Source organism: Malaclemys terrapin, chromosome 1 (genome assembly GCF_027887155.1).
Source record: "Malaclemys terrapin pileata isolate rMalTer1 chromosome 1, rMalTer1.hap1, whole genome shotgun sequence".
NCBI lineage: Eukaryota > Metazoa > Chordata > Testudines > Emydidae > Malaclemys > Malaclemys terrapin.
In genome coordinates this window covers 56712006-56739602 of record NC_071505.1, presented here as the reverse complement: position 1 = coordinate 56739602, position 27597 = coordinate 56712006, and the positions used below count along the sequence as shown (strand labels likewise).

Sequence of the window (27597 nt, the reverse complement as noted above, 5' to 3'; positions counted from 1 at the left end):
GTGATGACACTCTCCCTATCTTTCCCAGACCTGAAGAAGAGCTCTGTATAGCTCAGAAACTTGTATCTCTCCCTCACTAACAGAAGTTGGTCCAATAAAATATATTACCTCACCCACCTTGTCTCTCAAACCGTAAGACCCTGGTAAACACATGCAGTTTTCTTGAGTGTCTGTGTTCATGGGGTCTGACTAACAGAGGGTCAGTAGGATAGGACTGTACAACTTTTGAGGTCAAAGGTGTTATCTTCCTATTTACAACCATGGTGAAGGGTGAGAGAAAAGACCATTGTGTGCAGAAAAGACCAAGCCCTTGCTCCTTTTAAATAGAGGAGATAATTACAGTTATTAACCGGCTATGGATATTGAAAATATCAATTGAAAATTGAAAAAAAAAACAAAACAGAAAAATATTGCAGATTCCTAAAAAGATAGGTCAGATTGGTTGAGAATTAACTAGCCCCAGAACTCCATGTTTAAGAGCTATCATAATTTCCCTCAATGATCTAGTAAATTTCTTGTTTAAGTTTTTTTTACTCTTTGTCAATCAAATTATTGATTGTCACATTTGATTGGTTGTGAAAAGAAACCTTTACATACTTCTGTTAGTCTCAAAGGTGCCACAGGACCCTCTGTTGCTTTTTACAGATTCAGACTAACACGGCTACCCCTCTGATACTTTACATCTCAGTTTGCCAGCTTGTCTACACAGCTGATGTTGAAGTAGTCACGGCTCCAGCGCTGGGAGAGAGCTCTCCTGGTGCTGTAATAAAACCATCTCCGCAAGGGGAATAGCTCCCAGCACTATAGCACTATCAACACTGCCACTTTGTAGCGCTGAAACTTGCATTGCTCAGGGGGGTGTTTTTTCACCCCCCTGAGCGAAAAAAAATGTCAGTGCTGTAAGTAGCAGTGTAGACAAGGCCTTAGTCTGACACATAGCTGCATGCATTCTGTCCATGCCAAACAGAGAATCTGAATCCTGCAGTGAACTGCTCTCTGGATGTGAGCAGAAGAATCACCTTAAATTATGATGCATTCTCTGAACCTGAACTACAGAACATTCCTTTTTACAAATAACAAGAAAACAGGGCAGAGGGTCAGATGGTGAGATGCAAATCACACGGCCAAGTTCCACTTAATCAGCATGACAATCACACTTATTTGTATAACATTGTCCTTCACAGAGGTTGTTCTCACACTGATCCTTAATAAAGGGGATAAACAGCTGATGAGAATAACAGCCAGAGGAGATATTTCTAGTCCGCTATTGTTCTTTTACTTGGCCAGTCTCTTTGCAGCCTAAGTGTATAAATAGAGAGACTGTACAGGGGATTAACATACTTTCTTTCCAGCACTACTGATATGCCAAGGTGATGACTCTATTGGCATTGTTTCATTTGAAAGGTTTATTTCACTCAGACTTTCTGAATCCATTACAAAAGCAAAAACTCAAGAGTTCTGGGGATCACTTTCTTCTTCCTTCCCCATGAGAACGAACTAGGCAAAGATTACCTGCTTGGTCACTGAAAGATCATTAAAGATCTAGCAACCCTGTGGGCATTGTGGCACTAGATTTAGCCCTTAAGTCCTGTGAGTGCTGCTTAAACAAACCAACCAAAGTTCTACCTTGTTTTTCCTGCTTAGCTCTGCCTATGGACTAGGAAACCATAGTCAAGATGCATATGAATATTACGTGCCCTTACAAGCTCCCGATGGATATGAATATGGCAGAGCCACTTTTCAACATACTGTGGGTAATAGGATCGATTTCAGCTTCACTATAAATTGCCTAGTAAAAAAGATAGATGCTTTTGCCCTTCCAATTAACTTTGGGGGTGGTGGGAGTGGTGGTGGAATAGAACAAATACAGCACTCTTTCCCACATATTTCATCCTTGAAGGGAGATCTCTTTTGATACCCAAACAATTAAACAATGGTGGATGACAGAGCCTGGTGAATTTCTGATCTTAAAGAAACTACTTTTCAGCTCAGTTTCTCAGAGTAGGCCATGCCAGGGCAAGATGGACAATTGACCTTATGGGCCCCCAACGCTCTCAGCTTTTTATCTGAATGAAGTCTCACATTCCCTAGAAAAGATGAGAATCCTTCCCATCAACAGAATCTGTACCTTATCTATCCACGAGGTAACGAGATGCAAGTGCTCTATTACTACTTTATAGAAATGTCTGTGTGCTGATTGTCTCATTCAGGCTGCCATTGAGTTCCTGATCTGCAAAGACTTCACACATGCTTAATTTATGCTGATGGAACTACTCATTGCTTAAAGTTAAAGGGTTGTTTTGGTGAATGAGTGCCTATGGTATTTATGGCACAGTGTTGAAACCAAACAGAAACCAAACATGATTTGTTTGAATTCCGCTCTGCAAACTGCAGTCACTGAGTTTTGCAGAACTCTTTGCTGCTTTTATATTCACTGAAATATCCTAGGCACCTTTGGAAGAACAGTGGGGAAAATTGCAAATGGTTTCACTAGAAAAAGACAGTGACTTCCAGTGTGGTTGGCATGTATAAAACTTGAGGACTCCTGTGTTGGGAAAATTATGTGTGGATAGCAAGTATAGCACCCATGTACTCCAGACTGCTAAATTTAGAAATATTGAATAGATTTAGTGATTCTCTAATCACATTCAACCTTTGACAGTTTGAAAAACTGTGACCAAATTTAAGTTTTCACTCTAACCTTAGACATATAATTGAGGATAAATTATTAGACAACCTAGATTTAAAGGAGTCTTCTGTTGCTTGACATTCTTGGGAAATAAATTAATTCTTTGAGCCTCACAGCTGAAAATTTCTAACCCTGCCAATATCAGAGCATCAAAGTAGTTTATTTATAGGGCATGCTGACCTTTCCAGTTGTAATACAGTTTAAGGCCAGGTAACAGGAATAAATGAAACCTCTGTGTACAGCAAGACCCTAAATTAGGGGATTCTGTTTTCACTGAGCTGTGGGATTCATTTACGTGGCTTAATTATAATTAAAGATGGACCAAAGAGGTAGTGTCAGATTAGGTTGAATTATTATTATTTGTGTTGCAGTACTAGAAACCCCAGTCATGGACCAGGACCCCATTGTGCAAGGGGCTGTACAAACACAGAACAAAAATACAGTCCCTGCCCCAATGAGTCCACAATCTAAGTATAAAATGAGATACCAAAGGTGGATACAGCAGCCAGGAGAAGCACAAAGAACCAATTGAATAAGCCAATAATGTTTTAAGAGTTTGGGTCCAGGTTTGAGGCTGAATCAAAGCTAGTGCCTGGGTTCAGATTTGTGGTGCTGAATGGCAGAAATATCAGAAGAGCTGCTGACATTGTGAGACTTCCACCATCTTGGGTCAATGTTTTGCGACAGCAGCTCGTCTTATGAGATTTTGGCTGCCCCTGAATTAGACGTGCTAAGTCTAGGCCCTTTCTGGTTTTGAATCAGAACTGGAACCAAAATTATGGAGTTCAGAGCTGAATATTCTAACACAACCCCAACTATTTTAGACTAGATTTGAGATCTGTTTTTGGACATCTTTTTCTTATAAAACATGACTAAGTATAATGTAAACTATAGTGTAAACTTTGGTGGATACTTATGAAGCGGTCTCCTGGACAGGAGAAGAGGGAAGTTAGCGATGACCTGTCAGATTCTTTGCTTTAGCTGGGCAATGGAAAGAGGAAAGGGATACCTTTAACTACTTTTAATAGTCCTTTAAAGAGAATGGGAGACAAGAACCATAGCTTCTCTGTAGAGCAAATGACAGCTGGGACTATCCCACCTAGTTTATTCTAATTATTACCCCTCTCTAAAAATGTGGTTGATTTTTAATCTACTCCAAATTTTTCCTTCCTTGACAAGTTATCTTTGAGCTGATAGGAACATCTGGAAAAGGAAAGCTCTTATCCTGAGCCTTCTGTCTGCAAACTTGGAGGAAGGAAGGAGCTGTTAGTGGCACATCACTTTTGAAAACTGAAGCCTCAGTGGTTAATGAATCCATCCATCTTCTCCAGTGACTAATCCTGGAGATGTTTTCAAATTGTAGGCGGACACTCAGCTCTGTCCTTTTTCACTTGCTACTATCCTGGCCTTTGTTTATTTGTATTACTGTAGCACAGCTGAACCCTAGCTATGGATCATGGCTCCATTGTGCTAGAAGTTGTACAAACACAGAACAAAATGACAGTCTCTGACTCCAGGCACTTACTTACACTCTCTTTACTTGTTAAAGTACCATAATTACAAGGTAAAAAACATTATACAGTGTCCAGCAGGCTGTATGTGATAAATGCACGACTTTAGTCTTAACCTCGGCTTCATCATTAATACATTTAGTATTTATTTCAAAGTTATATTTGATCCAAGATTTATTAAGGATTTAATATTGACTAGGTGAGCTTTTTCTTCTCAGTGTATTTTGTTGTGTGTCATTCATGAGAGTATATATATTGGTGTTATAAACATATACACAAATAAAATGAACAATACCATCCCCCAGCCCTGAAGCCCCCTTGCTTTTCGGTGAAATGTTCCAATTCTAACATTCCAAGTCGAAGGCAGCCCACACAGTGTAACTTCTTATCACATTAGTAAGGTCTGTTTCTGTCTATGCCTTTTGATTGTGAGCATTTTGGTGCAGGGATCCAGTTTTTGTTTGACACTGACCTTCAGTTGTTCAGTGTCACACATATATACTGAGCTAGAGTCTCATTTATGATCTGCAGTAGCCTCTCCTTTGCCCCATCCTGCGCGCTGTCAGGAGGAGCTTGTATGTAGAGGAGAATCTGGCCTACGGTGTGGGTATAAAGGTTAAGGCTAGGATTTTGACATGGAGGTCATGGTGTAAATGGTAACCGTGAATTTTAATGATGTCTGTGACCCCTGCAGCAGCTATAGGCCTGGCTTCTACTCCAGGCATTGCGATCTGACCCACGTGGTCACAGCACCACTTGAGTTTGGTATGTCTCTCCCTCTATATAATCCCAACTATACATATAAAATGATGGGGTCTAAATTAGCTTTTACCACTCAAGAAATAGATCTTGGAGTCATAGTGGACAGTTCTCTGAAAACATCCACTCAATGTGCAGGGGCAGTCAAAAAAACGAACAGAATGTTGGGAATCATTAAGAAAGGGACGGATAATAAGACAGAAAATATCATATTGCCTCTATATAAATCCATAATATGCCCACAGCTTGAATACAGCATGCAGGTGTGGTCGCCCCATCTCAAAAAAGATATATTGCAATTGGAAAAGGTTCAGAAAAGGGCAATAAAAATGATTAGGGGTATGGAACAGCTTCCGTATGAGGAGATATTAATAAGATTGAGACTTTTCAGCTTGGAAAATCGATGACTAAGGGGGGATATGATAGAGCTCCATAAAATCATGACTGGTGTGGAGAAAGTAAATAAGGAAGTGTTATTTACTCCTCATAACACAAGAACGAGGGGTCACCAAATGAAATTAATAGGCAGCAGGTTTAAAACACACAAACAGAAGTACTTTTTCACACAACACATAGTCAACCTGTGGCACTCTTTGCCAGAGGATGTTGCGAAGGCCAAGACTATAATAGGTGTAAAAAAAACCCAACTAGATACATTCATGGAGGATAGGTCCATCAATGGCTATTAGCCAGGATGGGCAGGTGTCCCTAGCCTCTGTTTGCCAGAAGCTGGGACTGGGGGACAGGGGATGGATTACTTGCTGATTACCTGTTCTGTTCATTCCCTGGGGCACCTGGCATTGGCCACTGGCGGAAGACAGGATACTGGGGTAGATGGTCCTTTGGGCTGACCCAGTATGGCCGTTCTTACATTCTTTTAGGATGGAAGAGCTGCAACCTAACACACAGGGTCACAATGCTCAGAGCAGAGAGCTGGGTCCAGCCCTGTGGGATAGGAGCTGCTATTGTGGGGTATATGCATGATGGGCTTACTCCAGCCCTGCCCCCGGGGCCTCTCCTCCTCACTGGGGAGGGCTTGCTCATTAGCCACCCTCACCCCCACCCCCAAGTCTCTCCTCCACACCAGGGTGTGCTCATTCTCCATCCCCAGGACCTCCCCTCCTCTCTGGGGTGGGCTTGCTTACCAGGACTTTTGGGGCTGCCTCTCCTTGCCGGAGTGGGCCCTTTCTTCTACAACCCACCCCTCCCTCCTGGGCGATGACCTTTCCTGACTATGGGTTCCTCCCCCTCCCATACCTGCACCATGAAATTGAGTACAAATTTGCATGACAAAATTGTAGCCTTAATAATAATGGATTAAGAATAGTAGTGGGATATATTTTCAAAAGGGCAAAGTTGCATGTGCATGTCATCAGTGAAGGGTTTGCTTTCCTTCAGCCAATTTTTGGTCCACAACAGTGTTCATAACCATGTATTTGAATTAATTTTACAAGATATGATCATGAGACAAATGCTAGCAAATTATTTACAAAAATAGCTATAGAGACAAGGTGGGTGAGGGAATAACTTTTATTGGACCAACTTCTGTTGGTGGAAGGGACAAGGTTTCAAGATTGTAGCTCCTCTTCCCATACTACTTCTTCAGAGCTCTCAGTAGGTCGAAACCATGTCCCTTTCTCCAATAAAAGATATTACCTCACCCGCCCTGTCTCTCCAAGATCCTGGGCTACAACACTGCAAACAAAAATAATTAGGTAAGGCTGAATTGGACCTTTAACAAACACTTTGCACTCTCAGGCCCTATCACATAAAGTTCAGTCCTGAGACACAGATACAACATAGTTCCCATATGTACCATAGCTTGTACTTAGCCTTTTTATTTGTCGCATTCTTTATTTTAAGCAGGTCCCCTTACTCAATTATGTTTAGATGGTTAACAATGCCTCAGTGAGCTAGAAAGAGGTTTTAAGCACCTCTGACTGCCAAAGGCAAGCTGAAAAACTAGAGAAGTCTTTGATTTAGTAGCAAAACCTGTTTTCATTACTCAGCTTGAAGTCCTGAGGACAACCCAAATTCCTGCAACAAGCTTTCAATAAAACACTGTTTACTCTACTGTGCTGTCAATAAGGTGTTATTACTTTAATTGCAAGATACGAAAGGATTTTCTAGTTGCTCCAATTAGGGATGGTGAATGTCTTATTCTTTTCCTTGCAGCTCAGTGGGAACAAACCAGGAAAAGAGAGAAACACAAGGAAATTTGATGAAACTATTCTCTGGGTTTATGCCTTTCAATTAAAGTGTTTAAGATGTAAAGTTGCATGAGGTCACTTAATTTTTAAAAAAATGCTCCTGGTGTAGAACAGTATATAACATGCAACATTATAGGAAACATGGTTTATGCTATAACAGACTGTGTGTGTGTGTCTGTGTCTGTGTGTGTGTTTAAAACAAACCATTAAAGGTATAAAAAGCAAGACACATTTTTGTCAGTTAGGGAAAAAAAGTCTCCTAGTTCCTCTGTCATTAAAGGAAAATTGCAGTGAGTAGTTATGGGGCCATAATCTGCCATTAATCCAGAAGTACAATCCTTTGAGATGTAGATCAGTGGCAGGATATGGCTTTTACATAGCTAACTAAGTAGTTACTAATTAACAACTGCTATGGAAAGAATTTTAGTTCTTAAAAATACCTGCCACCAGGCTATGGCTCCATAACTGTGAATGGAGCGGCTCTTCCATCAGTGACCAGTGCCCCATTACTGATACTTCTCAGCAGAAATTCTTGTCTGATCTAGTTTGTGACACAGACTTTTATAAGACACAATAATTAAAAATGTCACACTTCCCGATGCTGCTGAGCTACATTTCCTGTCACAGATTCCACCAGCAGGCTGTCAAAATGGCAACTCCCTGTTTGACTCTTGCTTATTCCTTTTAAAACTACATTTAAGACCCAATTCTGCAAACTTGTAGCCATGTATGTAATTTTTCCATTCTTTTAAATTGCACACATGAATAATAGAGCTTGTCTACACCGAAAGGCTAATTTGGATTAAGATAGGGTGAACAGTTCAAGCACTGATATCCACACATGGAGTTATTTGGGAACAACTATTGCACTTTAAATTCACATCCTACTTTAATCTGAATTAATTTCTATGTGTAGACATGCATTTGCAGCAGTGAAGGATCAGCAACTAAAGTCTCAAAGATCGAGTAGGACTTGGTCAACAGGTTAATCAAGTAAAACACACCAGTGGGAATGAAACTACTAAAAGTTTCATTTATTAATTCAGTAAAAAGATCCATGGGAAATGGGACACGTTGGGCATACCAACTGTGGGAGGAGAGGGATTTCCCTCTTCTCCCCGCTGCAAAAGCTGCTGTCTAAACTGCTTCCAGCCCCACCGACCCCAAGGAATTAGCAAATCCCTGTACCATCCACTTGGGGGTTAGTACATTTCCTACCTGTTGACCGCTGGGCTGTAGATATTTGTCACTAACTTTCACTAGTGTTGCACTGGAGATGAACAGAAAAAAGCCCCCACAATGTTACAATGGCTTATTTGTAGATGACTCCGTGTGATTCAGTTCACTCTGGGCAGGGCAGGGCCAAACCGTCAGACTGCCACCCAGCTTAGAGAGAACTTAGGCCCTGAGCCTTGACTGGGTTGTGTATGCCTACGTAATACAAGTAAATATTTGCTCTAAAGCAGTGGTTCCCAAACTTTAACAACCTGTGAACCCCTTTCATTAAAATGTCGTCTTGCAAACCCCCTCATAAAAATGAATATTTCCAGGGATTTTCTCCTTTATCTGAGTAAATTATAAAAGCAGTGATCTTGGAAATATAAATTTTTTTTTATGACATGCTTATTACACACTTTATTATTAATTATTATTTATCATTACAGTATTTTTATTACATTATGAAAATGGCAACACTCTTCCAAGATCTCACTTTCGTAGCTTGTATCACTTTGAATAAGCCTGTTATAAGACAAGGCTCTTATGTTTCATCAAGGAGTATCAGATGTGAAACAGCATGAAGGTATTTAAGAAGCCAACTTAAAGAGTTCCTCCTACACAAGGATTCAGGTCTTGAGCAGTCCAGGCAAACAGTGCACGTTACAACGAAGCTTAAACTTGTTCTTCATAATAATTTTAAAAACAATACTAACTGCCTATTTAATTTTAAAAATAGCAAAATATATACACCTCCCTTTCCATTTCTTATAAGGAGTCTTGACGTTTAAATCTCCTCAGTGTGCTAGATATGCTTGCTTTGATCTGCTTAGCTCTTGGAAGTCCAGCGGCTCCAGACTGCTGGCCCCATGCTACCCAGGGTCCCTAGGGACACCTCTGTCTGCCAGTAGGGAATTTTTTGCCCGAGAACCCCCTGTAACATTTCGCAAACCCCCAGGGGTTCACGAACCCCAGTTTGGGAACCACTGCTCTAAAGCCACCAAGCGTGTTCTCTTTCCTGAGAGGAATTACAGTAACGCCCCATCCCCTTTTACCAGACATGAAATGACAATTGGAGCATTAGGCAAAATCCAGACCTGGTGTAAATTGGTGTAAGGCCCATGGCAATCTCTGGGCCAAATTCTCTTGTGAGGTATACAGTGGCGTAAACTACACAGCTGGAGTATGTTAGAAAATGGGTGCAATTGGTAAAGCAGCGTAACTTGTGCCAATTTGGTATGCAGTGGGTATGCAAAATAAGAGTAATTCACTCGAACAATGGCAAAAAGGGAAGGAGGTAGCAGGTAAACTACTAACAGTAAAAGCAACTAACAATGGGCTGCAAAATAACTTATTCTTGCTAATCCATATGAGTTGCTCAAAATGTGGGCCCTAGGCTCGACTTGTCTACAACAGGATTTAAGCTCATTAACACATTAGCTAACATTTAAAAATAGATCCATTTTCCTAGCATAGACATGGCCTAATATGATGCTACATCCTCTATACCCATAGCTTGTAAATTGCACTCAGCATCAGCTGAGTTTATGTCATCACAGCACCTGGCCATGTGAGAACAACAGTGTAGACTGGCATTTTTATGACTGGGTTGTCAGCCTGCTCAATACAGGGCTAGACACCATAGTGGTAAAAACGGCTAAACTAGTGCTCTACTGTTACAACCCCCATGGAGCTACACTGGTGTTTAAGAGCAGCTGTGTGGAAAACAAACAAACAAAAAAGGCTAGTGCAGACAAAGTTTGTGTCTGAAATGGCCAGAGAATCTTTTATCCTTCAAGCCTATCCATTCTCCTAGGCCTCTGAAGAGGATATTGTTGGGCTAGAGAGGCATAAGAGAGTTAAGTGGCTTGAGGTTTGAATGGATGATGGGAAGAGGAAGAGTTCATGAGTGCAGTACGATCTGTAGATTGTTTCCAATTGCACGTACATGCCTAAGTCAAATAAACACCCCAACCCCATACATAGGGGTATAGGAGTAACAAACAATAATTCATGCTGATTGTGCAGTCCCAGACAGAGGATAAACCTGGACTAGCAGGAGCCCCAAGAAGGAACCTAAAGGCTGAATTACCTGGAAGTAGGGTGCTCATTATAGGCCTGATCCTGCAGGAATAAACTGAAACCCAGATCTTACGTTTGTTTGAGAGCATAATGATTTCCCCCCTTCATATCACAGCTCTGCTGTGGAATAGGAGGAATTCCATCATCCAGAGAATTTAGAAAAGAAGCTGATGGTTCTCAATAGCAGTGGCACAACTTCATGGCAAGAACTTGAAAAAGGGCAGTAATATAGAAAATAGACAATGCTGATATTCTAATAATTTAAAAATGGTACTTGGTGGCAGCTCTATTGTTCTGCTTCTAAAAAAGGATAACACAAATGAAGACACGGAATGCATTTTAAAATAAATTTTATTAAAATGATAAATATAATGAAATATCTTAATGTTCAGAAATTAATAGCAAATATTCTTAGCAAAAATACAAAATGTATATTCTTATGTGGCAAATCATATCAACTTCTGAAGAACCTTACAAATATTGGCATTATGTAGTTTATAAAGTTGCTCAAATAGACTATTAGAGAGACAAGGCGGGTGGATAATATCTTTTACTGAACCAACTTCTGCTGGTGAGAGAGTCAAGCTTTTGAACTTACACAGAGCTCTTTGTCAGGTCTGACTTCACTGGATTTATACCAAAGATAATTTTGACCCACAGTGGATGATGATGTCACAGTTTGTGATTTGCAGCATCAAAAGCGAAAAACCTATTTATATTTTCAAGCAGATTCTAATTTTCCCTTTAAAAGCCTAGTGAAATATTCTCCAAGTGACCTAGTTTCTAAAGGAGTTACAAATACTGTTGTTTTTCCCCTCCTGAATGTTTTATTCTTATGCTTCAAAAGTTCAGAGAGGCCTAGTAATCCCATCTTTAGCAGGTGTAGATAAAGTCTATGTAAACCGCACAGAATGTTAAGTATCTTTTTATTTAAGATATTCTTTATTAAGGCACCATACTTTTCACTATCTGTAATTCTGAACTGTGCTTAAAGTAAGACTCTCTCTCTCTCTCTCTCTCTCTCTAGATGATATAATGGATCAAAGGCACTCCTGGCATAATGTTATCCTGGAGGAGGAATAATTGCCAGATGTGGATTAAGACTACTATGTTCAGGAGAATAATGCTAGGTGACAGCAAAAGGAAGAGCTAGTACGTGCCCTTGGGTATACAGGGATGAGGTCCAGTGGATTGAATAGGTCACTGGGGACCAGGAGCTCCTACATGTTAATCCCAGCTCTGCCACAGATCACTGTGTGACCATAGGAAAGGCACTTAACTGCTCTGTGTCACAGTTTCCCCATCTATAAAATGGGTGGTAAGTCTTGTGAGGTTATTTACATAAGGCCAAATCACGGTCCCTTCTCAGGCTGGTCTCTCCTCCATTCCCTCCTGATTTTGTCCTTTTTCATTAGGTAAATATCTCCCCCACCCCACTGTACTGTAAAAGAGTCTTTAAGGTTAACATGGATTTTTTTTGCATGATGATCATAGATGCGTGTGGCACTGGGGTGGCTCGGGGTAGCTGTCCAACCTCATGGGTAGGTACTCACATGGCTAGCCTGAGCTACTCTGGCCACACTGCTCTTTTTAGTCTGCTAGCTCAAGCACAGCTAGCATGTGTCTGTCTACCCGTGCTGGAAATCACATTTCCTGGCTACTGTGTTGACACATGCTATTTTGTGATGGATTGAATTGAGGATATCACAGTAGGTCCAACCCTGCATTCCTTGCACACTGAAAACTACCACTGAAGTGAATGGAGTTTTGGTTGTGAAAGAAATACAGAAGTGAGCCCTCTGTGGATATTGATTTAATGTGTGACAAGAATTTAAATGCTCACTCGTTACAGGTAAGAACATACAGGTCCTAGAGCATACAGGTTCAAAACAGAATGGGCAAAATGAACTACTTAATGTACATCAACTGGGTAAAGACACATCACCTGATTCTCCCCTCACTCATACTGCTGTAAAAAGGCAGGGAATCGCCACTGACCGTATGCAGCTATCAATGACAGGAGAAGCAGGCTTGCAGTGCTTCCTCTCATTGTGATTCAAGTCCATTCTTACCACGTTGATTGAAATACCTTATCAGCTGTATAATCCCTGCTGCGCATTTTTTAGCTTGTATGGCACATAGCAGGCTTATCATGGCAACAGCAATGGCTGAACATCCTAATGTTTAGTTGTCGTCATCTTTTTTCTTCTGTCTCTTTCTGATTTTGGCTTTTCCTCTTAGCTTAATTATATAGCCAGTGATTGAATTATCCAATGACAGCCACTTCATGTGATCACAACTCATTCAATGGCAGCTAGGGTGACCAGACAACAAATGTGAAAAATCGGACAGGAGACTGGGGGTAATCGGAGCCTATATAAGAAAAAGACCCAAAAATCGGGACTGTCCCTATAAAATTGGGACATCTGGTCACCCTAATGGCAGCTGTGTTGTTTTTAATACAAATGATTTGGTTTCTGAGGTTTTGTGCAAATTGAACAGCAGTTGAAATAACCAATGGCTGAATGAAGTGGAAGGTGTTGTGCTGCATTTCAGAATGAATCTGCCCCTTCTTACGAGGCAACAGTCTAGAGAAAACCAGATGCCTTTTTTTTGTCCGGTTAAAACTATTAAAGACGTCATTTCGCTTTTTCCAGGTGATACTGGATCTCAAGGTTTTGTATTTTCCAGTCCTTCCCTCTATAGCCAGTGATGTTCCAGACATAGGCAAGAGTTACAAGACACTATTTGCTAAAGGGAGTTAATCCCCAACTTTTGATTAGCCATTAGTAACATTTTGATTAGCCATTAGTAACCAGTACTGAGCCGGTTAAGTACTGTCTGTGTGTAAAATTCTTAGTCAAATTTAGGTCGGAAAGTGCTGTCTGCTCCTTTCCAGATTCTGTCAGCTATTTTCCCCATATTTTTTTTCATAACGTTGAGATGATTCTCATGCAGGAGTGTCTGTGTTAAGTATTTCTCTCGTTTGATCTTGCTCTTCGTCTTTTGTGATACATCCGGAATTACGTATGAAACAATAAACTTCACACAGTATATGACATGCTAGGGAAGATGAAAATCAAGAATGTCAGTCATGCAGAATAGGCTATTATTATTACTAAGTAGGAGTTGAAAGCCCATGCTGTTGCACAGGTGTAATTCACAAAGTCATGCATGGTTAAAAAAAAGCCAAAAATGACTGAGAACTTAAAAACTGGATAGTAACTGACCACAAATCCCATTGATGATTGAACCTGGTGATATTTTGAACAAAAAGAGCTCTCAACCATGCTTGTAGCTGTGTCCATTGCTGCACACTGACTCAACAAATATTCTAGGCTTCAGAGTGATGTTTGGGGTGATTGTGTGTGCTGGTTGTGTTGTTGTGTGGGTGCTTGTGTTGATTTGTGTCTGAGTTTTGTTTTGGGAGAGTTGTGTGGATCTGTGTGGGAAGCAAGTGAGGGGCATGTGCTGTGGTAAGGGGCTGTGTATATTTGGGGTTATTGTGTATGCTGTCTGTGTTGCTGTCTAGGTAGTTGATTTGTGTCTAGGGGGAGTGTGCTGGGAGAGTGGTGTTGATTTGTGTGGGTGCTGAATAAGCGTGTGTGCTGTGATGTGACAATTGGGCCAAGTAATCCACCATCTGTGCAGTCTCCCTCATACAACCAATGAAATTATTGCATGCAAATAAGGGCAGAGTAAGGGTGCTGGATGGTTGAGTTATCTCCGCTATCGCAATGGTCGAGGCCTCTTGGCATGGCATAGATACATGCCTTACTGTATTGTACACTGCACAGGTATAATTTGTAAAGTCAAAATGGTGGAGAACTTAAAAACTGGATGGTAACAGACCACAAAATCAGTGATGATTCAACCTGATAATATTCTGAACATAAAGAGCCCCCAAAGCATGCTTATAGCTGCTTCCGTCGCTTCATGCTGATTGTACAGACATAATAGGCTTCAGAATGACACACAAAGTGACTTTCTTGCAATCTTATTATATAGATGAAATGTTACATTAAGGTACATTTGTGTTTTATATCACAGTAGCTAAATGTCCCAATGAATACAGAAGTCTGGAAAGGAGCAATGTAGTGGGAAAAATTAGTTGTCTGAAAACAAGACAGAGCCAGGAACTCCTAATTTGTAATCCTGGCTCTGACAGTGCCTTCTCCTGTAGCCTTGGGAAACTTGTTACCTGATGACTTCCTTTCTGGGACTGACCTCTCCCCCCTTTTTCTCCCCATCTGACACATCTGGCTTGAGTCTCTCTCTTCTTGTAACTATTTGAGCTGGTGCAGACTTGTACAGATGACTCCAGGACTTGGTCATATCTCCTCTGACCTCCTACCTGGACACTGACCCAACAGCCATTGAAGTCAGTAGGAGTCTTTCTATTGACTTCAGTGGGCCGTGGATCAGGCCCTTGATGAATTTTATACAGAAACATTTACTAGTGTGCTCCTCCTACAATCCCAAATGCCTCCACAAAAGGCTCCACCTTTTCCCAGATGACTTCCACCATGCAGTACTTCCAAAGCTGTATGGCAATACAAATTTCTTACTAGTAGAATAAATAGAATGTTTGTAACAGCAGTGCTTTATTCCATTCTATATACGGCCACCCAATAGACTTAGCTGGGTTATACTAAGAGGCAGGTCAGTCTCAGAAAGGAAATCATCATGTAATACGTTTTCCATTCTGTATCCTGCCCTCTCCCTGAGACATTTGGGATGTGATGGGCATTAAGGAAAATTAAAAGGGTGGGAGAGAGAAGCAGAAAATAATGTTAACTCTTCCCTAAACTTAATATTAGACTATTTTGAAGCAACTGCTTGGAATATCTTCCTTTTGAAGGATGCTTCTGCAGAGGAATAAAGGCCAAACCTGTATTGTTTTACTGAAGTATTGATAGATGAATAGGTGGCAGCTTTACAGATCTTCTGTGATAGGCAATGCCCTTTTGGCCCAGGATGGTACCATGGGATGTGCTGAATGAACTGTGATCCCTTATTATTTGCATGGTGGCAGTACCTGGAAGTATCAACATGCAAGGCACGGTACATGCATAACAAAAGAACAGTCCCTTGCCTGGAAGTATTTACAATATAAGGATATGATGAGACAATGAGTGGCTATAACAGACTGGGAGCTGGTGTGCACAGAACAATGGAGGGGACAATTATGATAAGTGTAAGTAAGAAGTGGTCATTACACACCAGCCACTTAGCAGTGGGCAAGTGTTTTGGCAGAGACACTGGTGAAAGGGCAGCAGGAGCGTGGCCAAATCCCAGAGCTGGAAGGACCAGTCTGCATTGCCTCCAATATTTGTACGAAGGGAGGCACAGCCCAACTCTCTGGCACTGCAGGAGAGGTCAGAGTCCAGAAGTCATTCAACCTCTTTGACTCAGAACCCCCATTTTAAAAATTGAGATAATAATACTTCCTTATCTGCTATATCAGACATGATGTGGATTAATGTCTGTCTATAAACTGCTTGGTAGATTAAACATATTCTATAAATTACTATTACTACTACTGTCTGCTCTGTTAAGGCTTTTAGCTCCTTACCCATCAGATTTGCAGCTCATGATTTTATTGCAAGTCTCATGATATTAAAAATCTTTTTTAATCACTGGACTCCAGTAGCTGAGGATTTATGTTAAAATCTTTGCTTTTCCTCTTTTTTTAAAAAAGAGTACGTTTCTAGCTCCCATGATTACGAAGAAAAGCTTGAAAATGCAAAACCTAAATGCTCAAAACCCAGACGGAAAATAAAAAGAACCTAACAGTTAGCTTCACATTTGAGAACCATGAAGCTTCTCTGTTGCTCCTTTCCCAGCTAGAATTACAGATGCCCATATCTACAGTATAATGCTACAGAGCAGCTCTTTTGCCCCCAGTACAGGTTTAGCTCTGGATTGGGCATTTTGCTACACTCCATGTAATGGTGGAAAATGTGGCTATATTGATTTTTACCCAATAGGGATCATTAAAAGAGTAATATTTAACACTGATTATTTTTACACAGGTAATTCTCTCTGTGTGTGGATGTGTGCGTGTGTACACACACACTCACACACACACACATACACACAAATGCACACATATAAGATGATCTAACAGCTATCTCCATACATTTATTAGAGCAACGTTTTTTTCCAGTTCTTTTTGATATACAAAATTTCTCTGACAGTATTTTAAATTCCCAAACTAAGAAGCTGCTAAATGCATAGGGTCAGATCCTCCACTAGTGTAAATTGGCATAGCTTCATTGATTTTAAATTAAGATATGCTGAGCTAAGGATCTGGCCCATAATATTCAACATTGTTCACAAAACAAAATGAATAACTTTGAGTGAAGAACAGAATTAATTGCAAACTGAAGGTTCTTTTTTATTGAGGGGAAGCCTAAAATTATATTTAAAAAAATCAAGACCTAATGTACTGACCTCCATAACTATGATGAAAGACAACTTGGCTGCAATCACATGCCAGTAATATATGTTGTGTTCATACTGATGTTGGTGCCCAGGAGGGTATCGGAAGTCACGATATCTAAAGACAGTTTAGAAAAGTCAAGAAATAATTTCAGCAACCTCTGCAGTAATGCACTATGGCCAGAGGATGGAGCAAAATATGTCCCATTTAACACAGCCTAGAGTCATAAGTTGTATAGAACTAAAATGAATGGTAAATTTTACATTTACAGAATAAGCTGAACTTAATAAAATACATTTTTTCTCCACTATACCAAAAATATGTTTAAATCACCTTTATATTATTTTGAATAATGTATTATTAATTATTGGGGGAAATACAATGAATCAAAGATTTAGAAAACTCCATGTTGTTTTATTTTACCTTCTAACTGTTCTTGAGGTTAGTGAAGTCTTAATATTACTGAAGAGATTTTTATAAACAAAATTAGGATATTTTCCTTTCCAGCGACAAGAATAATTATTTGACACTTGCCTGCATGTTGTTTGGTTGCCAAGCCCAGTAAGTGGAACTGGTTTGCTTTCATTTTTGAAGTCCAATATATTGAAGACAGAAAGCGTATTGTTGATATACCCCTTCATGGTGTAACTGCTGTGATCCCCATAGGGAGGGACTGAAAAGGACCAGTAATAAACCAAACGAGGAATCATGTCAGATGTAAAAGCAATTATCATTGCCTGTATTTTAGAAGAGGAAGACAAAAAGGGAGCAGTATTTAACTGGCAGCCTTAATATATACATAGCTTTTCCGTGCACTTTAGATTTCAACAAATATGCATTACTGCACTAAAAATCAGAAAGTTTGCACTTTTCCATTCAGTGGTTCTCTCTGCAAATAGATGTGCAGTCATTCAGTGGCATAAAACAATCTCTCTGGAATGCACATTCTGTATAGTTTCTAAATTACATCTTTTGTGCGGGACACCTTCAAAAAGTTGTGCAATTAATGTTTTTTTCTTACGGCCAATCTCACCAAATTAAACATATACTATTGTATATTCCACTTCAGTCCACATGTTTCCTATCGAGACCTGCTCACCACATATTTTAAACAACTACTGCCTGATGAATTTCAAGTAAAATGACACATACTAAGGGCTGGTCTACACTGGGGAGGGGCGGGGGGGGGGGGGGGTGGAGATCGATCCAAGATACGCAACTTCTTGTCGAAGTATCTTGGATCGAATACCTGGGGTCCAGACGGTGCGGGATCGACAGCCACAGCTTCCCCGTCGACTGCGCTACCGCCGCTCACTCTGGTGGAGTTCCGGAGTCGACGGTGAGCGCGTTCGGGGAGCGATATATTGCATCTTAACGAGACGCGATATATTGATCCTGGATAAATCGATTGCTACCCGCCGATACGGCGGGTAGTGAAGACGTACCCTAAGAAGCCTACCATTACAAATAAATTAAATTTCACAAGGAACATTTTAAAGATAATTCAAACTTAAAAAGCTACAGATCATTCACCTATAACCTCCAAAACATTCCTTAGGGGTCATACCCAGCCCAAATTCACTTCTGCAGCTGCTGGCTCAGAGATTCCAGTTGTCAGCAGATGTGGAAACTGCTCCTGATATCAAGACAATATTTCCCCTCTTGCTAGCAGCTGCTTAATACCAGTTCACATATTACATGGCCTCTTATTGTCATCCTGTTCCAAAGAGTATCCATACCCCACTCAGAGTGAGTGCCATAAACTGTCTGTGGGAATCAGGCCTGTGTTTTTTTTGCGGGGTGGTTAAAACAGTGACTCACAAAGACCTCCTGTTCTGGAAGAGTCAGAGTTTCCATAGCCAGAAGGGACCATTGTGATCATCTAGTCTGACCTCCTGTACAACACAGGCCTGAAAGTCTTCAAAATAATTCCTAGAGCAGATCTTTTAGAAAAACACCCAATCTTGATTTAAAAACTGTCAGTCATGGAGAATCCACCACGACTCTTGGTGAATTGTTCAATGGTTAATTACCCTCACTGTCAAAAACTTACGCCTTATTTCCAGTCTGAATTTGTCTAGCTTTAACTTCCATCTGTTGGATCATGTTATACCTTTCTCTGCCAGATTGAAGAGCCCATTATTAAATATGTGTTCCCAACGTGGAGACTTATCGATTGTGATCAAGTCACCCTTGACCTTTTCTTTGTTAAATAGATTGAGCTCCTTGAGTCTAATCATTCTAATGGCTCCTCTCTGAACCCTCCAATTTATCAACATCCTTCTTGTGTTGTGGACCCCAGAACTGGACACAGTATTCCAGCAGCAGTTGCACCAGTTCCAAACACAGAGATAAAATAACCTCTCTTCTCCTACTTGAGATTCCCCTGTTTATGCATCCCCAGATTGCATGAGCTCTTTTGGCCACAGTGTCACATTGGGAAGTCACGTTCAGCTGATTATACATCACAACCCCCGAACCATTAGATAGGTTCATCCTGGCTAGTCAAATGTTCTCCTTGTCTGCCTGATATTCAAAGAGCTGCACTATGAAGAAGGATCTTCATTGTTAAACTCTGCAATTTAACAACTGGGCACAATAGGCTTATGCACAGCACTCCCAGTTCTGGCTGACATCTTGTGCTCCAGAATGTAAAAGCCAAAAAAGTCTCTTGTCCTTATGGCAGCGAATAAAACCTTGTCAATGTGAACAGAGTAGCTGATGCATTGATGGGGAAAGAGGGGAGACCAAAATCCAGAGTGGGAAATAAATAGAGAGGAAGAGAGAGTGAATGAATGAAAGCCATAGAAAAAGGGGTGGGATCGAGAGAGAGGGCAAAATTAGATATAGGGACAGAGGAAAGATTTAACAAAATCGATAAAGGGAGTGAGGAAAAATGGGCAGAAAAGAGAAAAAAGGAACAGTGATTACAGAAAGTGGAAAATGGAAGAGGAGAGAAGGCAATAAAGCAATGGAAAGAATAAGGGAAAATGTATAACTTCAAAGTTGGTAAAACTGTATTCTATTTACATTCATGATAGCCTTTTTGTTTAGGGGTGACTTTCAGGGTGAACTTATATTTAATATACATAGTTCCTCACCTTTGGGGGAGGAGTGACAAATATTTTTTGCCTAGGGGCAACCTTTGTACCTAAGGGAAGTCTTGATCTGAGGACATTTGTGAGGGATACAAAACTCTGTGTATGTGTGTGTGTTTGTGTGTGGGTAGATGGAAGACTGTGGAGATCTCTCTCATATGTTGGGTAATACGTCACTCACCAAGTAGACCCACTGTAAAGAACTTGATGAGCAAGGTGGCAGGATCGAGACTTAGACCCTGGTTCCAACTGGACAAAACTCCCATTGACTTCTATGGTACCAGGATTTGGCTCTAAAAACCTGATTTCAACTTTTAGTGTGTTTTGATACTTCGAAGTTTAGCTGAGAAGACTCTCATCCATTTGGCTGACAAAAGGGAAAATGGAGGTAGCCTATGGGTAAAGAATCTTGTTTTTAAGTTTTTGAGGATAAATAACTACTTATGAAGGATTTTTGTAACATATTCTAGCATAAATTAAATGTAGAGTATGTCCTTTTTAAAACCATTTTCAAGAAACTCTATGAAATGCTACATTGTTTAAATTTACACTAAAATTAGTTGTTTTTAGCATATAAATTCTCTCCAAAGGGTAATGTTAGAACAAAAATGCATGATATTAACAAGTTTTCTAATTGTGGGGAGGGGTGTTTCCCCTCCTGCAGAATGATCTCCAGATGTGTTGCAAACTGCTACAAGGACAGAAACATGAAAGCTAATTCTACTGTGTCGTTTAAAAGGAAACACCCCCCCCCCCCGAATTGTGGGCTGCTTTTTAGAGTATCACGCTGGAAAAGTACAAACCAATAGTGTTCTCCATTTCCTAAGCTACACTGAACACAGTTTTCCATTTATACCATAACAAATTAAAATCAGTCTTCAAATCAACAACAGATGCTCTGGCATGGTACAACAGCAGCTCTGCTGCTTGAACTGCAAGTCCCAAGACTGATAGTTTTACACAGAAGTTTCTTGTAGCCTTGCAGGTGCTGCAAAGGTAATATATGCAGTGGAAGAATATATGGTGCCTTAGGCTATAATAGCTAATCAGCAATAGCAAAACCAACAGTTGAGTGGAGAAGAGGAGATATAGATTCTGTATATTCAGGTTAATCAATCAAGTGGGAGGTACAGATGGTGAGGGAAAGTTCACACGTGTATATGTAGAAGCCCGTATCTCAAACAACAAAAGAAAACAAAAAACAAAACAACACCAACAAAAAGCTCCTTCTAATTTATTTGGGATACAGCACCATATCCTGGTTCTTAGCAAACTTCCATCTAAAATGAATCTTGAGTCCCTTGTACTATTGGAGACCCAGTGCAGCCCCAGCTAGAAAATCTGAAGGATCTTCTTCTGGAGGCTAGCCAGGGATCCCAGGTGCAGGACCAGGGAGTTGAACTGGTGCTAGAGCATGAACAGGACCATCTGGGTGAGCACCTTCACCCTCCCTTGAAGAGAAAGGCACCAGAGTAGCCTCTGCAACTGGTCAGCCACCCTGGCCTCGTGATCGACTGAATTCTCCAGCAGGGAGGGATCGGTGGCAGAAAGATAGATGCTCAAATAGAGCAGCGGATCTGTGCCCCACCGGATGGCCCATAGCGCAGATGGGAGGAAGGTCACTTGCCACCTGTCCCTGACCACTAGGCCAGAGCTCTTGACCCAAGAGTAGGCTGCCAAATAGATGGCTTGGCAAGCCTCCACTTGCACTAGGTCTCCCACATCCTGGAGGAGCAGGTTGTTGGCATACACTGACCTCACCACCCGCAAGTCCAGTTCTCAAAGCACCAACCCCATCATCCTTTTACGGAGAAGACAGAGGAAGGGCTCAATAGCCATAGTATAGAGCTGGCTAGACAGCAGGCAACCCTGATGCACCCCTTGACTGAAAACGATGGGTTCAGTCAAGTCCCATTCGAGCTTCACCAGGCACTCCGCAGAGATGTACGGCACCTGGAGAAAGCCCATGAAGCGGGGCCTGAAGCCAAATGCCCACAGAGTGCCCATGAAATACCCATGATCCATCCTGTCAAATGCCTTCTCCGGGTCCAGGGACAGGAGGGTGAGTGACAGACCAGCCCGGCACATGAGATGGAGTAGGTCTTGGACCAGATAGAGGTTGTCGAAGATGGTCTGGCCTGGGATGGTGTAGATCTGGTCAGGGTGGTGCCTGTCTATCAGCATGGACCCCAGCTGCAGCGAGATGGCTTTTGCTATGACCCTGGAGTCCATGCTGAGGAACAAGACTGGGTGCCAGTGCCTAAAGTTGCAGAGATTCCCCTTCTTAAGCAGCAGAGTGAGCATGGCCCACTTGCTCGACAGCAGGAGCACCCTGCTCCCTAAGGACTAGGCCCAAATGGAGGTGAGGACATCCCAGAACACGCAGTAGAACTGCACGGTCAGACCATCGATGCCTGGAGATTTGTTGGTTGGCATCAGACAGAAGGCTTCCGAGAACTCAGACAGAGTGAGAGACTGCTCTAGTCAGTCCTGGTCGCCTGTGCTGACTGTAGGGAGTCCGTCCCACAGGGTCCTGCAGGCTTCAGCATCGGTTGGCTCTTGAGTCCCTTGTGTTACTTAAAACAACTGAGACTGGGAAAATTGCAGATGAGCCACTCACTGTGACCCTGCAGCCCTTATGTACTAATAATCTCATTGAAGTGAAAGGGAAATGTGTTGGTACTCAAGGACTATAGGACTGATTCCTAATTAGAGGGAGTAAAGCTGCATTTTAAATATACCTGTCTCGTGGTGGTTACAAGTATTATACATTTAAGAGCTGTTGCTTGCCTTTTGAGAGAGTGTTTACAGCTAGTCTGAGGTAGCAGGATTTGTCTTATGGAAAATGGCAGACAAGTAAGTAATCAATTGTGGGGGAGAATACATCTTCAATAATCTAGAACTCCTTGCACTGGAGAATGAGAGATAGCCCCCTCTTCTGAGTTGTGGATGGAAAAGAGAGAGAGACAGACCAAAATTAGTTCTTTGGGTCAGTCTTCTATAGAACCTAAAAATAGAACACTCTAACAACTTCCTGGGCACTAAAAGGAATCCAAACATATTAAGGTCTCTAAATGCATAGTTAAATCACCAAAACAATCTTAACAATCTACCGGCTGCCTCTGACCTGTAGAGACTGCATACAATAACCATAAGGATTATGATGAAGACATTTTAGTGTTTGTGCTCCCAGAGTAGTTTAAACTAATTTTTAAAAATGCATTAGACTTTTTTTTCTTTCATGATGTCTTTAAGGGCAGAGTTAAGGTTGTTTGGACCTCCTAACTGCATGATAACATGTTTGGATTTCTTTTGGTGCATAACCGCATCAGGGTTATATGTGTTTTATTATTAGGTTTGTAGCAGAGTGACCCAAAGGAACTTACTAATATGTACTCAGAACCTTAACTGTAGCTTAAAGAGCTATTTTTGTCTGGGAATTTTCCTGTTTTTTTTAATTTAAGTTATTATTAAAAATGTTGTACATGAACACTAAACAAGAAAGCCAAAAAAGAAAACAAACCTGTGCCATGAAATATTTCTAATGATATGAAGATATGTACCAGCAACTTTGAATCATTTGTATGTTAACTTTTAGCACCAGATTCACCAATAAATTCTAGCTGCTTTAGACCACTCTGGAGCAGCACAAATCAGCCAGACATTACTGGACATTTAATCTGGATTTACAGTTGCTTTGTATCACCAGAGTAGCACAAAGCAACTTGAATGTTTCTCTCTCTCTCTTGTCTTCCACATTCGCTTGTGAACCCCCCTTGCTCTAAATTGTCTTGTTGCCTGCACTCCCCTCTACAATACTTTATGCATCTGCATACACACGCACAGGAGTAACAGTAATTTTTTGTTATGTGTCACAACTGAAAAAATGAATCTGTCAGCAGAGGCTTACACAAAACCTTCTCCTTCAGAGAAACTCGCCACGAATTGCCCTCTTTCCAAATGGCTGCAACATCTGATTGTCCACTCAATAGTAGAGAAGCCAAGCTGCCCTCTGGGCAGATGATAGCACCATATGAAGTCAGAAGTGGCTATCTTCGATAAGGACAGCCTGAGGCCTCAGTCCTATTGAGAATAACGGATGATGGTGGCCATTTTGAGAAGGACATTAACTGAGAACACTCTGTGGCTCAGTCCTGCTGAGGGGGGAAAAGGCAGCCATTTTGAAAGAGGGCAGTTGGTGGAAATTTCTGAAGGATAAGATTATATGTTAGCTTCTGCTGGAGAACAAACTCTTGTGTACTTCATAATGGCAAAAAAGACCATTACCTTTTTTCCAACATAGCCCATGCGTAAGATTTCAGTATGATTTAACTATATGGGAAGTTTGAAGAGTCTGCACTTGATTAATAAGGCCATAAAAAGATCTGAAACCAAGTACTAAATTTCATAAAGGACTCATTTTTTAAATTAACTTTAACTCAGACTGATTAATGGATTTACTTGCAATTCTCAGAAAATTCATTTTACACTCAAAGGATAAGTGTTGTAATTTTGAGGCTACATTGCATTTTTCATACCTAACAAAGCTGTTGAATCTCTGCTTTAAGTGCAAAACTGCTTAGACGGGGAGGCACGACCATAATAAATACAATAATAATTAATAAAGTTTAATTACAACCTAATTTCTTCAAAATGCATGCAGTTACCTGAAAATTCTCAGAAATTCATTCTGTATTCAGTGAGTATTGTAAGTTTAGGGAGGATACACTGTATTCTTCATACATAATGGAAGGTTGGACACAGAATTTTCTCAAGGATGTCACATCATGAAAAGTGAAACTTCCTTTATTTAGGCCTAGGGTTTTTGAAAGCATGTAAATGACTTTGGAGCCAAAGTCTCATTTTCAAAAGAGACTTAGGATGCTAGATATTTAGGCTCCTAAACGCCTACGTCACTTTAAAAAATGGGACTTAAGATCTAAGTTCCCTATAAGCTGCGTGGCCACAAGCTATCAAGGGCTGCACAGGTGGGCTGAGGCGCCTCTCCCCCTGCAGCAGTCCTGGGGCAGCCTGCACCCAATCCCCTCATCCCCAGCCCCACCCCAGAGCCTCCCGCACCCCCAGCCGGAGTCCTCACTTTCTGCACCCCAAGTCATTCATCCCCGGCCATACGCCAGAACCCACACCCCCAGCTGGAGCCCTCACCCCCCCAACCCTCTGCCCCAGCCCTGAGCCCCCCCCCACACTCCGAAACCCTTGACCCCTCCACTGCCACACATCACCTTCATGTTGGTGCGCATAACAAAATTCATTCCACACGTGGATGTAAAAAATTAGAGGGAACATTGCTTAAGATCCTAAATTATTTCAGTGTTTCTGAAAATGTTACCTCTGGTCAGTCTGGCACAATACATATTAATATTTCACATCCTCACTTGACAAGAATATTTAGAGTATACCATTTTTTATAATTCTCAGGTCATACTTACATTGGTCACTACTGCCAGAATTGCTATTCCTTGCATGATTGGCTGCCATGCTCCTATATCTTGTGCTTTCTGTGGCACCATGCGTCTGAACTGGGTTGTAATCTTCCAGGCGTCAACTCGTATTTCCAACAAATTATTAACAAGAGCCAGAAGAGGAGCCAGCGGGAATGATGCCACAAATAAAGTGACAAATCCAAACTGTATAACTGCCAATGAGAATGTGACATACATTGGTGATGCCTTAACTCCGATGTGTATATATTTACCTACACCATGATAGAGACAGGAATGCATGTTTTAATGGTTAATCAGAGACTCTCTCTCTCAAATAGCAGACCTTGTGTGAACATACATGCAGAAAAGTACAATAAACCCCTGAAAGATAGTGAGGCCTACCAAGAATGAACAATAGACTTTAAAAGTATGTGAGGTGCACACTCACACAAAAAAGCCATAACTCATACATACGAACTATTCTGAATATTTCAATATTGCTTCTTTTATATGCCTTCTTATCTTTCAGGCATGTAAATTTATTTATTAATCCAGTGCTATGCTGAAAAGCCTCAATTAAGAATCACATTATTGGTGTTTGTGTGCTGAAATAAGTATGATTACAATACTATTAAAGTATGGCTGGTTTCAAAGAAATTAAAGTTTTGACAGCTTCCAAAAAGTAAAAACTTGAAAGCTGCTGTAAATCTACAGTAAACTGGTATAGGAATGTCATGCTGCAGTGCTGGAGTTGAAGATCACAGTCTTCTGGCCCCTGACCTGTGAATAGGGTAATAGATGAAGAGGCAACAGACTTAGTCATACAATCCCTAGCTACAGAAGCCATATCGTCTTTAGTTGTAAACTGGATTGTCATTTATTTGATTTAGACTAACAAAATTTTTTACCTTTATTCATTATGCACAAGCTTTAATCTCTATAACATGTTTACACTATCTATAAAATCATCAGACATTATTTATCTGAAGACTTTTTTAAAAAAAACACCGTTGGGTCCTGAAAATATTTCATACGAATCAGAATTGCACTACTGACTTACCCATTTCCAGATACTCATAAAACAATCCAAGTTTTCCAACGGGTTGCAGATGGTAGTCCTGCTCCCAGCGGGGAATAGTCTTTTCTGATCTGGCAGCTGAGCAACATCTTCCAATTAGATTCTTAACCCAGCTATCAGTCAGGAGAAAAATGATGACTCACATTGTTAGTCTACTCTGCCAAAGGCTGAGCTACTGCAAAGATCTTGCTCTGGTGGTATAGCCAAGTTTGAAAATTGGTTTTGATCATAACTGAACTACTGAAACTCCTTAATACAAACAATGGGTCTGTGATTCGCTATTGCCCTGTACCTTGTGCAGTCATTTACAGTAATGCAAAGTGGGTGTACAACACTAGCATTCTGATCTGTTAGCATTTCACACCCACTTTGCACTGGTGTAAATGACAGCATCAGGCGAAAAGGCGACAGAGAACCAGGCCCAATATATTCCTCAAACTGCACAGTTTTTAATACCTCCTCCCAAAAAGCTCTGGGTCTGAAATGCGAGCACCAGAATTTAGGAAAATTGATGATGTAGTTATAACTATTTCTATCTGTTACCTTAGAATAAGGAGTGGCAGCAGATGAGCTTTTAAGAAAAAAAAAAAAGGTATTGTTTGCACATAAATGTCCTTCATAAAAGGGAAGAGAAAATTTCCATTTGTAATAAGAGAAATGCAAAATGAGATATCAGCCAAATGCTTTTAAAGATTTGCATGAGGCATCACAGTTTTACAAAAGATGTGTTATTCCTTAAAATATACAAGAAGAATTGCTTTTTCAATATTTTTCCAAATTTCCCATCAATCCAACTTCTAATGCATCCCTCACTGTGGTATCTTGGCTTAAAGTAGTCCTTAGATATATCCTGAAAAACAGATGCACTGAGACTGAATCTGAAACCATTTAATATCAAGTAAAATGTGACACTCTTCCTTTATACATTATTCTTCCTCCTTTCTCATCTTACTTACAGTTTTTGGGCCCAATCATTGCAAATAGGAGTTCAATGGAAGCAAGATTTGGGCCTTTTCTCTTTTCCTCCATTTCTAAGTCTCCTTTACCCATATTTGTGTTTTAGGTC

At 40.8% G+C, this 27597-nt stretch overlaps 1 protein-coding gene across 1 annotated transcript in view; it reads right to left on the bottom strand.

Moving 5' to 3' along the window:
- Positions 1-10799: 10799 nt before the first annotated feature.
- ANO6 (anoctamin 6) overlaps positions 10800-27597 on the bottom strand; it is a 113306-nt gene continuing 96508 nt past the window's right edge. The window contains exons 16-20 of the mRNA XM_054024824.1: positions 26514-26644; positions 25460-25665; positions 17446-17648; positions 16923-17028; positions 10800-13529 (exon numbers count right to left, since the gene is read on the bottom strand). Coding sequence (XP_053880799.1) covers positions 13323-13529; positions 16923-17028; positions 17446-17648; positions 25460-25665; positions 26514-26644 — 853 coding nt within the window. The 3' untranslated portion in view covers positions 10800-13322. The remainder of the gene's footprint in view (positions 13530-16922; positions 17029-17445; positions 17649-25459; positions 25666-26513; positions 26645-27597) is intronic.